Below are 13135 nucleotides of genomic sequence, written 5' to 3'. Positions count from 1 at the left end.
GTGACCTGGGTGTGTCCCCCCCACCCTCACCCTCCGTGTCCCCTCCCCCGCTTGGCTGCCCCCGGGGGCTTGGCAATTAGCGATTGTAATTGTAATTAGTGTCATTAGCGCGGCACGCGCCACCGCGGCGCCGGGCCCTGAGGGCGGGGCGGGGGGGGGAACCTCGGTGAGGCCCCCCCGGGATTAGGGGGGGACACCGGGGAGGGGGTCCCGGTGTTCGGGGTCGGGGGGACACGGGGGGGGGGGGGTTATCCCGGGTCAGAGCGGCGCTTCCCGGCTGGTCCCCGCTGTCCCGGGATAGAACCGGGAGTGGTCCCCGGTGGGCACCTCGGGGAGAGTCCCCGGTGTCCGGGGATCCCGGAACAGAACCGGGGAGGGGTCTCCCCTCTATCCCGGGGAGGGGGGTCCCGGCTGATCCCCGCTGTCCCGGGGGTGTCCCCGCTGTCCCGGGTGGCGCTGAGGGGACAGGCCCGGGGCGGGGCGCGGTGTCCGGGCGGTCCCGGTGAGTCACGGTGCCCCCCCCGCGCCCCCCGGCCCGGCCCGCCCCCGCCGTGCCTATCCCGGGCCGGACCGCGCCCCGCCACTGCCCGCGGCGCACCGAGCACCGAGCACCGGCACCGAGCCCCGCACGGTGAGTGAGCGCGGCACCCCCGCCCGGGAACGGGAACGGGAACGGGGGGTCGCTCCCGCACCCCAAAATGGGGACCCCCATCCTTAAATCCCACTTTGGGATCCCCCACCCGGTAACGGGAACGGGGGATCGGTCCCGCACCCCAAAAATGGGGAACCCCAGCCCTAAATCTCGCTTTGGGGTCTAAATCCCCGTTTGGGGTCCCCTGCCCGGTCCCGGTAACGGGAAGTCGGTCCCGCACCCCCAAAAATGGGGAACCCCAGCCCTAAGTCCCGTTTTTGGGGTCCCCCGCCCAGCGCCGGTAACGGAGGGTCATTCTGTTCTGGGGGGATCAGTCCTGCACCCCAAAAAGGAGGAGCCCCATCCCCAAATCCAGCTTTGGGGTCCCCGCCCTTCCCCGGTACCGGGGGGCCCCATCCCGGTGTCCGTTTTTGGGGGGCTCCATCCCCCCAAACCCCATTTGGGGGGGGGGGGGATCAATCCTGTCCCCAAATTTGGGGTCCCGCGCTCCGATTTTGGGGGAGAATTTTAAGCATCACTTCGGGGGACCCCATCCCTGTCCCCCACTTTTGGGGGTCTCCATCCCCAAACCCCCTTTTTGGGGGGGTCCCACCCTTTAGGGGAGTTCACTTTTGGGGGTTCCCCCTTCTTGGGGTGGTTCCCCTTTTCTTGAAATCACTTTTGGGGGGGGGATTCCTCCTTTTTAGGGCGGTTCCCCTTTTTTGGGGTGGGTCCCCCATTCTCTGGGGGGGTCACTTTTGGGGGCGGTTCCCCCTTTTTGGGAGGGTTCATTTTGGGAGTATTCCTCCTTTTTTTTTTTTCGAAAAATCCCCTTTTTTGGGATTCTCCTTTTAAGGGGGGGATTCCCCCTTTTTGAGGGGATTCCTCCTTTTTGGGGGTGATTCCTCCTTTTTTTGGGGGGGATTCCTCCTTTTTGGGGCGGTTCCCGTTTTTTTTCAATTCTTCCACTTTTTCCGGGGGTCACTTTTAAGGGGGGGGGGGAATTCCTCTTTTTAGGTTTTGGGGTTTTTTTTGGGGGGGGGAGGGGGTAAACTGAGGCGGGTCCCTCCCTGGGGGAGGGGCTGCGGGTCCGCCCCCCCCGTGAGTCACCGGGGTGTCCCCAAAGGGGGGGGGGGGACAGCGGCCACACCCTCGGGACGTGTCCCCCTCGTGTCCCCCCCGCGCTGAGTCACGCCCGGAGCATTCCCGGACATTCCTGGAAAATCCGCGGCGCTGGGAGAGCGGGGGGGGGGGGCGGATTTTGGGGGGTCCTGGAGGGATTTTGGGGGTCCCAGGAGGGACTTTAGGGTCCCAGGAGGAATTTTGGGGGGCTCAGGGAGAATTTTGGGGTCCCAGGATGGAATTTGAGTGGGTCCAGGAAGGAATTTTGGGGAGGTCCTGGAGGCATTTTGGGGTCCCAGAAGGGATTTGGGGGCGTCCTGGAGGGATTTGGGGGTCCCAGGAGGGATTTTGGGGCGTCCTGGAGGGATTTTGGGGTCCCAGAAGGGATTTTGGGGTCCCAGGAGGGATTTTGGGGGGCTCAGGGAGAATTTTGGGGTCCCAGAACGGAATTTGAGTGGGTCCAGGAAGGAATTTCGGGGATGTCCTGGAGGGATTTTGGGGTCCTGGAGGGATTTTGGGGCATCCTGGAGGGATTTGGGGGTCCCAGGAGGGATTTTGGCGCATCCTGGAGGGATTTTGGGGTCCTGGAAGGAATTTTGGGGCGTCCTGGAGGCATTTTGGGGGGCTCAGGGAGGAATTTTGGGGTCCCAGGAGGGAATTTTTGGGGGGTCCAGGGGGAATTTGGGTTTCCTATTAGGATTTTTGAAGTTCCTGTCGGGATTTTTGGTTTCCCATTGGGATTTTTGGGTTCCCATGAGGATTTTTGGTTTCCCATGAGGATTTTTGGTTTCCCATTGGGATTTTCGGGTTTCCCATGGGAATTTTTGGTTTCCCATGAGGATTTTTGGTTTCCCATGGGGATTTTTGGTTTCCCATGACGATTTTTGGGTTTCCCATGGATGTGTTCGGGTTTCCCATGGGGATTTTTGGTTTCCCATGGGGTTTTTTGGTTTCCCATTGGGATTTTTGGTTTCCCATTAGGATTTTTTGTGTTCCCATGAGGATTTTTGGTTTCCCTTGAGGATTTTCAGGTTTCCCATTGGCATTTTTGGTTTCCCATGAGGAATTTTGGGTTCCCATGGGGATTTTCAGGTTTCCAATTGGGATTTTCGGGTTTCCCATGGGAATTTTTGGTTTCCCATGGATGTTTTTTGGTTTCCCATGGGGATTTTTGGTTTCCCATGGATGTTTTTTGGTTTCCCATGGGAATTTTTGGTTTCCCATGAGGATTTTTGGGTTCCCATGGGAATTTTTGGTTTCCCATGGATGTTTTCGGGTTTTCCATGGATGTTTTCATGGGGTTTTTCGGGTTCCCAGCAGGATTTTGGCAGCCCCCCCGCAGGATGCCGTCGCAGCTGGAGCACGCCATGGAGACGCTGATGTTCACCTTCCACAAGTACGCGGGGGACAAGGAGCACCTGGCCAAGGAGGACCTCAGGGCGCTCATGGACAAGGAGTTCCCGGGGTTCCTGGAGGTGGGCACGGCACGGGGGGCCCGGGGGCCGTGGGATGGGGTGGGATCCGTGGGATGGGATCTATGGGGTGGGATCCATGGGATGGGATCTATGGGGTGGGATCAGTGGGGTGGGATCTATGGGATCCATGGGATGGGATCAGTGGGATGGGATCCATGGGATGGGGTCTATGGGATCCATGGGATGGGATCTATGGGATGGGATCTATGGGATCTGTGGGATGGGGTCCATGGGATGTCATCTATGGGATCCATGGGATGGGATCCATGGGGTGGGATCTATGGGATGGGATCTATGGGATCCATGGGATGGGATCCATGGGATGGGATCTATGGGGTGGGACCTATGCGATCCATGGGATGGGATCAGTGGGATGGGATCTATGGGGTGGGACCTATGGGATCCATGAGGTGGGATCCATGGGATGGGGTCTATGGGATCTGTGGGATGGGGTCCATGGGATGTCATCTATGGGATCCATCGGATGGGATCAGTGGGATGGGATCTGTGTGAGCCATGGGATGGGATCCATGGGATGGGATCCATAAGATGGGATCTGTGGGATGGCATCGATGGGATGGAACAGGGGGAGCTCAGGGGGAGCTAGAGAACACCGGGATCAGACCCCATAAACCTTGGGATGGGATCCCATAAACCGTGGCATCAAACCCTATAGGACCCTGGGATTGGATCCCATAAATGCTGGGACTCGATTCCATAAAACCCTGGGATCAGATCCTGTGGGATGTGGAGCAGTGTGGGATCTGACCCTGTTCCCATTTAGGATCTGACTCTTTCCCCCCATTTTCCCCCATTTTCCCCCGTTTTTCCCCGTTTTTCACCCATTTTTCTACCAGAACCAGCAGGACCCCAATGACCTGGATCAGATCCTGAGGGACCGACCCCGTTCCCATTTAGGGTCTGACCCCATTCCCATTTAGGATCTGACCCCGTTCCCATGTGGGATCTGACCCTGTTCCCATTTAGGATTTGAGCCCATTCCCATTTAGGGTCTGACCCTGTTCCCATTTAGGGTCTGACCCTGTTCCCATTTAGGATCTCACCCCGTTCCCATTTAGGATCTGACCCCATTCCCATTTAGGATCTGACCCCATTCTCATTTAGGGTCTGACCCCGTTCCCATTTGGGATCTGACCCCGTTCCTGTTCCCCCAGAACCAGCGGGACCCCCACGCCCTGGAGCGGATCCTGTGGGACCCTGTTCCCATTTAGGATCTGACCCCATTCCCATTTAGGGTCTGACCCCATTCCCATGTGGGATCTGACCGTGTTCCCATTTAGGGTCTGACCCCGTTCCCATTTAGGATCTGACCCTGTTCCCATTTAGGGTCTGACCCTGTTCCCATTTAGGATCTGACCCCATTCCCATTTAGGGTCTGACCCCGTTCCCATTTAGGGTCTGACCCTGTTCCCATTTAGGGTCTGACCCTGTTCCCATTTAGGGTCTGACCCCGTTCCCATTTGGGATCTGACCCCGTTCCTGTTCCCCCAGAACCAGCGGGACCCCCACGCCCTGGAGCGGATCCTGTGGGACCCTGTTCCCATTTAGGATCTGACCCCATTCCCATTTAGGGTCTGACCCCATTCCCATGTGGGATCTGACCGTGTTCCCATTTAGGGTCTGACCCCGTTCCCATTTAGGATCTGACCCTGTTCCCATTTAGGGTCTGACCCTGTTCCCATTTAGGATCTGACCCCATTCCCATTTAGGGTCTGACCCCGTTCCCATTTAGGGTCTGACCCTGTTCCCATTTAGGGTCTGACCCTGTTCCCATTTAGGGTCTGACCCTGTTCCCATTTAGGATCTGACCCCATTCCCATTTAGGGTCTGACCCCATTCCCAATTAGGATCTCACCCCATTCCCATTTAGGATCTCACCCCATTCCCATTTAGGGTCTGACCCCGTTCCCATTATGGTCTGACCCCGTTCCCGTTCCCCCAGAACCAGCGGGACCCCCAGGCCCTGGAGCGGATCCTGCGGGACCCCGTTCCCATTTAGGGCCTGACCCTGTTCCCATTTAGGGCCTGACCCTGTTCCCATTTAGGATCTGACCCCATTCCCATTTAGGGTCTGACCCCGTTCCCATTTAGGGTCTGACCCCGTTCCCATGTGGGATCTGACCCCATTCCCATTTAGGATCTCACCCCGTCCCCATTTAGGGTCTGACCCCGTTCCCATTTAGGATCTGACCCTTTTTCCCCGTTCCCCCAGAACCAGCGGGACCCCCAGGCCCTGGAGCGGATCCTGCAGGACCCCATTCCCATTTAGGGCCTGACCCCGTTCCCATTATGGTCTGACCCCGTTCCCGTTCCCCCAGAACCAGTGGGACCCCCACGCCCTGGAGCGGATCCTGCGGGACCCTGTTCCCATTTAGGGTCTGACCCTGTTCCCATTTGGGATCTGACCCCGTTCCCATTTAGGATCTGACCCCGTTCCCATTATGGTCTGACCCTGTTCCCATTTAGGATCTGACCCTGTTCCCATTTAGGGTCTGACCCCATTCCCATTTAGGGTCTGACCCCGTTCCCATTTAGGATCTGACCCTTTTTCCCCGTTCCCCCAGAACCAGCGGGACCCCCAGGCCCTGGAGCGGATCCTGCGGGACGTGGAGCAGAGCCGCGATGGCCGCGTTGGCTTCCAGGGCTTCTTCTCGCTGGTGGCCGGGCTGACCATCGCCTGCAACGACTACTTCGTGCAGCACATGAAGCAGCGCGGCCGCCGCTGAGCCCCCCACCCATGGGTGCCCCCCGCCCACCTTGGGGTGCCACCCCAAACCCGCCTTGGGTCCTGTCCCAGCCCTAAATGTGTGCCCTGATCCCCCTTTGGGGTCCTGACCCCCCCTGAAGGTTCTGAACCCTCCTGAGGGGCTGAGACCCCCCCCCCCCCCGGGGGGATTGAGCCCCCCACCCATGGGTGCCCCCCACCCACCTTGGGGTGTCACCCCAAACTCAGCTTGGGTCCTGTCCCAGCCCTAAATGTGTGCCTCGATCCCGCTTTGGGGTCCTGATCCCACCTGGGGGTCCTGACCCCCCCATTAGAAGCTGAGACCCCCCCCCCCAGGGGGATTCAGACCCCCCCACCCATGGGTGCCCCCCACCCACCTTGGGGTGTCACCCCAAACCCGCCTTGGGTCCTCCCTTGACCCTAAAAGTGTTCCCTGACCCCGCTTTGGGGTCCTGCCCCCCAAAGGGGTGATGACCCCCCCCAGGGAGGGATTGAGACCCCCCCCACCCATGGGTGCCCCCAGCCCCCCCCGGTCCTGCTGGGACCCTTCAGTGTCCCCCCCTCCCCCCAGGGGTGCCCCCCACCCTGGGGTGCTGCCCCGACCCCCCAATAAAGGGGTTTTGTATGAACAGGGGCGCTCTGTGATCTTGGGGTTCTTTTGGGGTCACTTTGGGGTCATTTTGGGGTTCCTCTCTTTTTGGGGTCCCCTTGGGGTCCCTCTGGGGACACTCGGGGCGGTTTGGGGCTGTGGGGGCGGCGTGGGGGGTGACAATGGGGTCCACGGGGTTCCATAGGGTCTCTGTGGGGTCTCTATAGGATCCCTATAGGGTCTCTGTAGGGTCTCTATGGGGTCTCTGTGGGCTTCCATGAGGTCTCTACAGGATCCCTATAGGGTCTCTATAGGATCCCTGTAGGATCTATGTGGGGTCTCTATAGGGTTCCATAGCGTCTCTGTAGGACCTGTATAGGGTTTCTATAGGATCCCTATAGGGTCTCTGTAGGGTCTCTGTGGGGTCTCTGTGGGCTTCCATGGGGTCTCTACAGGATCCCTATAGGGTCTCTGTGGGGTTCCACAGGGTCTTTGTGGGGTCTCTATAGGGTTCCTGTAGGATCCCTATGGGGTCTCTGTAGGTCTCTATGGGGTCTCTGTAGGGTCTCTCTCTGTGGGGTCTCTATGGGGCCTCTGTGGGGTCTCTGTGGGGTCTCTGTGGGGTCTCTATGGGATCCCTATGGGGTCTCTATGGGGTCTCTGTGGGGTCTCTGTGGGGCCTCTGTGGGGTCTCTGTGGGGTTCGATAGGATCTCTATGGGGTTCCATAGGATCTCTATGGGATCTCTGTGGGGTTCCATAGGATCTCTATAGGATCTTTGTGGGGTCTCTGTGGGGTCCCCGCAGGGTTCCACAGGGTTCCCTTCCGGTCCCTCAGGCCCCGCCCCCGGAAGCGGGGAAACCCGGAGGCGCCGTGACGTCACGGTGGTGGGCGGGGTCGCGGCGCGCGCGGGTCGGGCAGGGAGGGGACACGGGGGGGGACACGGGGGGGGCAGGGAGGGGACACGGGGGGGGCAGGGACTCGGGGGTGACGCGGTGACATCGCCTGGGGGCGGGGCGGACGCGTGACGTCACGGGCAGTGTGGCGGGGGCTGGTGTGGCACTGGTGGTGACGTCAGCGGCGGGTGTGACATCAGCAGTGACCACAGTGACGTCAGCAGCGGCCTTGTCTGTCGGTGTGATGTCACCGACCGCGTGTGACGTCACAACTGACGTCATCAAACAGGTGTGACATCCCACGCTCCGGGTGCGACACCAGCGGTGACGTCATCGTCCCCGTGTGACGTCACCGGCACTGTCACCAAGCAGTGTGACACACCGGTGACGTCACCACCGCCCGCGTCCCCCGCGGGTGGCACCGGTGACATCGCGGCCACCCTGTCCCTGTGTCACCTGTGTCACTGTGTCACTGTCACTGTGTCACCAATTGTCACCAATTGTCACCTGTGTCACCTGTGTCACCATCCCTGTGTCACTGTGTGACCTGTGTGACCTGTGTCACTGTCCCTGTGTCACTGTGTGACCTGTGTGACCTGTGTCACTGTCACTGTCACCTGTGTGACCTGTGTCACCGTCCCTGTGTCACCAATTGTCACCAATTGTCACCTGTGTCACCTGTGTCACCATCCCTGTGTCACCTGTGTCACTGTCACTGTGTCACTGTCCCTGTGTCACCGTCCCTGTGTCACTGTCCCTGTGTCACTGTCACTGTGTCACCAATTGTCACCAATTGTCACCAATTGTCACCTGTGTCACCTGTGTCACTGTCCCTTTGTCACCAATTGTCACCAATTGTCACCTGTGTCACCTGTTTCACCTGTGTCACCAATTGTCACCTGTGTCACCATCCCTATGTCACCTGTGTGGCCTGTGTCACTGTGCCACCTGTGCCACCTGTGCCACCCTGGGTGACCTCCCTGTCCCCCAGTGCCACCTGAGTCTCCTTCAACCATCCCTGGCTGTCCCCAAGTCCCCCTCATGTCCCCACCGTGCCCCCCCGAGCCACCCCCGTGTCCCCCCAAGTGTCCCCAGGGCTGTCCCCGTGCCCGTCACCCCCCTCGTGTCCCTCGTGTCACTTTGGGGTCCGGGGGGGGGTCGGGGTGGGACCCCCGTGACCCCCCCGCTGCCACCGCGGGGCCACGGGGACACCGGGCAAGGGGGGACACCCCAAAAATGGAAATCTGGGGTCCCTGCACCCCAAACTGGGCACGTTTGGGGGTCCCCGTACCCCAAAAATGGAAATTTCGGGGGGTCGGGGTGTCCCTGCACCCCAAAATTTGACAGTTTGGGGTCCCCGCACCCCAAAAATGGGAAATTTGGGGTCCCTGCACCCCAAATATGGAAATTTGGGGGGTCGGGGTGTCCCTGCACCCCAAAATTTGACAGTTTGGGGTCCCCGCACCCCAAAAATGGGAAATTTGGGGTCCCTGCACCCCAAACTGGGCACTTTTGGGGGTCCCCGACCCCAAAGTTGAGCCCAAGGGGGACTCAGGGGTCCCTGCACCCCAAAATTGGGAACTTCGGGGTCCCTGCACCCAAACCCGGGAAATTTGGGGTCTCTGCACCCCCAAAATTTGGATCTTTGGGGGTTCGAGGAGGTCCCTGTACCCCAAAAATGAGAATTGTGGGGTCTTTACCCCAAATTGGGAACTTTGAGGGGTCCGGGGGACCCCAAAACTGAGCGCAGCAGGGGGCCGGGGGTCCCATCGCTGCACCCCAAAACTGACCCCATTTGGGGGGGGGTCCCCGCACCCCAAAACTGAGCCCGGGAGGGGTCGGGGGTCTCCGCACCCCAAAACCGCTCCCGTTGCAAAATTGGGGTTCCCTCCCCCCCCCCCCCCCCAATTTCGGGACGCTCCAGCCCCTCCCCCATTTCCCGGGGGGGGGGGGGGGGTCCCGCCCCTCCCCCACCCCCTCCCCATTTTGGGGGGCTCCGGGTGGATTTGGAGTCCCCCCCCCCGAGCACCCAACCCCTTCGTGCCTCAGTTTCCCTGCGGGGAAATTCGGAAATTTCCCGCGGTTTTTTTCTTTTTTTTTTGGTTTTTTTCTTTTTTTTTTTTTTTTTGGGGGGGGGGGGGGAGGGGCGGGGACATTGGGGAGAGGGGGAGGGGCGGGGAAATTTTTTTGGGGGGGGGGGGGAGCCCCGAGACCTTAAAGGGCCCCGCCCGGGCCGGGGCTGGAGGGACCCGGAGCCATGAGAGGTGCGGGGCACGCGCGTGTGCAAGGGCGGGGGGGGGGAGCGTGAGCGTGCAAGGGGGGGCGGGTGGGTGTGCAAGGGACGGGGGGGAGCGGGGTGAGTGTGCAAGGAGCGGGGTGAGGGGGGTGCGAAGGGCTGGGGGCGGGTGTGCAAGAGGGGGTGGGAGTGGGCGTGCAAGGCGGGGCGAGCCCGCAGGGGTGTGCGGGGGCCGGGGGCACGCGCGTGTGAGAGGGGCCGGGGCGGTGGGGGCTGCGCCGGCGTGATTTGGGGTGTGCGGGTGTGCCACGGGGCACGCGGGCGTGTCACGGGCTCACACACGTGTCACAGGTGTGCCACGGGGCACGTGAGTGTGTCAGAGGCTGTACAGGTGTGTCACGGGGCACACGGGTGTGTCATGAGCTCACACGCGTGTGTGTCAGTGTGTACGGGTGTGTCACGGGCTCACACACGTGTCACGGGTGTGCCACGGGGCACGCGGGCGTGTCACAGGGTGTACATGCATGTTCCAGGGTGCACACGCATGTTACAGCATGCACAGGTGTGTCACAGGGCTCACACACGTGTCACAGGTGTGCCACGGGGCACGTGAGTGTGTCACAGGCTGCACAGGTGTGTCACGGGGCACACGGGCGTGTCACATGTGCACAGGTGTGTCACACGTGTGTCACGGGGCACACGGGTGTGTCACAGCTGCACGCGGTTGTCGTGAGCTGCACTCGCGCGTTTCAGGGGTCACACTCATGTCACACACGTCCCACACACGTGTGTCAGGTGTCACATGTGTGTCACACATCCCACACGCGTGTCAGGTGTCACACGCGTGTCCCAGGCTGTCACACGTGTGTCACACTCCCACACGCGTGTGTCACACTCCCACATGCGTGTCACACTCCCACACGTGTGTCACAGTCCCACACGCGTGTCACAGTCCCACACACGTGTGTCAGGTGTCACACGTGTGTCCCAGGCTGTCACACGTGTGTCACACTCCCACACGCGTGTCCCAGGCTGTCACACGTGTGTCACACTCCCACACACGTGTGTCACACTCCCACACACGTGTCCCAGGCTGTCACACGTGTGTCACACTCCCACACACGTGTGTCACACTCCCACACACGTGTCCCAGGCTGTCACACGTGTGTCACACTCCCACACGCGTGTGTCACACTCCCACACGCGTGTCCCAGCCCCAGCCGTGTCCCCGCGTGTCGCTGTCCCCCCCCCGCCCCCCGCGCACCTGCGGGTCCCTCCCTTTGATGTGGCGGCGGCGCCGGGGGGGGACCCGGGGGGACCCCGCGGTGACAACGGCGGGGACGCGCAGGTGGCCCCGCGCCACCCCCAACCCCCGGGGAACGGGGGCCGGGGGCCCTGGCGGCTGGGGACCCTCAGTGTCCCCATTGTCCCCATTGTCCCCTCCGTGTCCCCTCCCTGTCCCCATTGTCCCCTCGGTGTCCCCATTGTCCCCTCCCTGTCCCCGCTGTCCCCCCGTGTCGCGGTGCCCGGGGCGGTCCTGGGGGGTCCCCGCGGGTTGGGGGGACGGGGGGTGACAGTGCCCGGGGCGGTGGGACTGGGGGGACTGGGGGGGACTGGGGGGACTGGGGGGACTGGGGGGACTGGGGGGGACTGGGGGGGACTGGGGGATGGGGATGGTGGAAACTGGTGAGGGTTGGTCCCAGTCTGTTACTGGTGTGTCCCAGTTTGTCCCAGTCCGTTACTGGTGTGTCCCAGTTTGTCCCAGTTTGTTAATGGTGTGTCCCAGTTTGTCCCACTCCGTTACTGGTGTGTCCCAGTGTCCCAGTTTGTCCCAGTTTGTTACTGGTGTGTCCCAGTCTGTTACTGGTGTGTCCCGGTCTGTCCCAGTCCGTTACTGGTCTGTCCCAGTCCGTTACTGGTGCCGCCGGTGCCGGGAGGAGACACCGGGCACGGGCGGGGGTTACCGGCACCGCCAGTGCTCCCAGTGCTCCCAGTGCTCCCAGTATCCCCAGTGCCCCCAGTATCCCCAGTATCCCCCGTTTCCAGTGCGGCGGGTGCCGGTGGGACTGAGATGCCCGCCTTACCGGCAGCCCCCGGTGCCGCCGGTGTTTCCCGGTGCCCCGGATTTCCCCGGTGCCTCCGGTACCGCCGGGTGCTGCGGTGTCCCCGGTGCTCCCGGTACCGCCGGTTCCCCGGTGCTCCCCGGTTTTGTCCGTGCCCCCGCTGTCCCCGGTGCCCCCAGACGCGTTGGGGTGCCCCCGGTTCTCCCGGTACCCCCGGTACCCCCCGGGTTCGGGAGTGCCCCGGTGCCCCCCGGCGTGATGGGGCCTCAACGGCCCCCGGTGCCCCCATTTCTCCCAGTTCCCCGGTGCACGCCGTTCCCCGGTGCCCCCGGTGCCCCCAGTCCTCCCAGTTCCCCATAACGCGGTGCTTGCCTCAGTTTCCCCGGTACCCCCCGGTTTTGTGGGTGTCCCAGCGCCCCCAGTTCTCCCAGTTCCCCGGTGCCCCCGGTGCCCTCTGCCCGCCGGTTCCCGGCAGGAGCGGCCCCGCCGCGGCGCTTCCCGGCACGGGCTGAGTAATTCGGGGCGCGGGGCTGACCCAGCGCCCCCAAACCCGGGGTCCCCCCGGGGGTGTCGGTGCCTCTCGGTGCCCCCGGTGCCCCCCGGTGCCCCCGGTGCCCCCCAGCCCCCCCCGGGCCGGATGCGCGGGCGGCGCCGGCCCCAAAAACTGGGGCAGGAGGAAAACGGGGCGGGGGGAGGGAGCGGGGCTGTCACACGTGTCCGACAGGGTGTCACACGTGTGTGGCAGGGCTGGCACACGTGTCCGACAGGGTGTCACACGTGTGTGGCAGGGCTGGCACACGTGTCCGGGTGTCACACGTGTCCGGGTGTCACACGTGTGTGGCAGGGCTGGCACACGTGTCCGGGTGTCACACAGGCGTGTGGCAGGGCTGTCATACATGTCCAGGTGTGTCACGCGTGTCTGGGGCTGTCACACGTGTCCAGGTGTCACACATGTCCAGGTGTCACATCTGTCCAGGTGTCACATGTGTGTGGCAGCGCTGTCACACGTGTCCAGGTGTGTCACATGTGCCAGGGGTGTGAGGGGGCACAGGAGTGTGCAAGGCGGGGCACGAGTGTCAGGGCCGTACTGGGAGCTCCCAGTTCTGTACTGGGGCTGTACTGGGGCCATACTGGGATGTCCCCAGTGCCATACTGGGGCTGTACTGGGGCCATACTGGGATCTCCCCAGTTCCCTACTGGGGCTGTACTGGGGCCGTACTGGGATCTCCCCAGTTCCCTACTGGGGCTGTACTGGGGCCATACTGGGAGCTCCCAGTTCCGTACTGGGCCCCGCGCGTTTCCTGTCCCGGGGCCGTGTCCCAGTTGTGGCTTTGTGGCTCCGGCAGCACCAGCACAAGGTGACAGGGGACACTGGGG

The 13135-nt window shown here is 62.2% G+C and overlaps 2 protein-coding genes across 3 annotated transcripts; both read left to right on the top strand.

Annotated features, from left to right (window-relative positions):
• The first annotated feature begins 239 nt into the window (after positions 1-239).
• On the top strand, positions 240-6603 carry S100A10 (S100 calcium binding protein A10). Of its 2 annotated transcripts, none has more exons than XM_054001219.1 (3): positions 240-631; positions 3071-3228; positions 5814-6603. In XM_054001219.1, exons 2-3 carry the CDS (start codon positions 3097-3099, stop codon positions 5973-5975), a joined length of 294 nt encoding a protein of 97 aa, XP_053857194.1. In that variant the 5' UTR covers positions 240-631; positions 3071-3096; the 3' UTR covers positions 5976-6603. The 2 variants fall into 2 exon arrangements, with proteins under 2 accessions (XP_053857194.1, XP_053857193.1); XM_054001218.1 differs by having other exon boundaries at positions 550-631; positions 3074-3228.
• LOC128820290 (basic proline-rich protein-like) lies at positions 6484-12017 on the top strand. The gene is made up of 6 exons (XM_054000944.1): positions 6484-6487; positions 7401-7475; positions 7749-7883; positions 10910-11110; positions 11742-11837; positions 11938-12017. Exons 1-6 carry the CDS (start codon positions 6484-6486, stop codon positions 12015-12017), a joined length of 591 nt encoding a protein of 196 aa, XP_053856919.1.
• Positions 12018-13135: the final 1118 nt, after the last annotated feature.

This window comes from Vidua macroura, chromosome 29, assembly GCF_024509145.1.
Source record: "Vidua macroura isolate BioBank_ID:100142 chromosome 29, ASM2450914v1, whole genome shotgun sequence".
NCBI lineage: Eukaryota > Metazoa > Chordata > Aves > Passeriformes > Viduidae > Vidua > Vidua macroura.
This window is presented reverse-complemented; position numbering and strand designations above follow the sequence as displayed.

What these genes read in the sequence shown, in the direction of transcription:
- S100A10 (XM_054001219.1), top strand. Translation starts at nt 3,097, where the DNA reads ATGCCGTCGCAGCTGGAGCACGCCATGGAGACGCTGATGTTCACCTTC. An exon ending in AGTTCCCGGGGTTCCTGGAG is followed by an intron (nt 3,229 to 5,813) that starts GTGGGCACGGCA and finishes CCGTTCCCCCAG; the next exon opens with AACCAGCGGGACCCCCAGGC.
- LOC128820290 (XM_054000944.1), top strand. An exon ending in GTCCCCCGCGGGTGGCACCG is followed by an intron (nt 7,884 to 10,909) that starts GTGACATCGCGG and finishes CGCGTGTCCCAG; the next exon opens with CCCCAGCCGTGTCCCCGCGT. An exon ending in CTGGCGGCTGGGGACCCTCA is followed by an intron (nt 11,111 to 11,741) that starts GTGTCCCCATTG and finishes CCCCGTTTCCAG; the next exon opens with TGCGGCGGGTGCCGGTGGGA.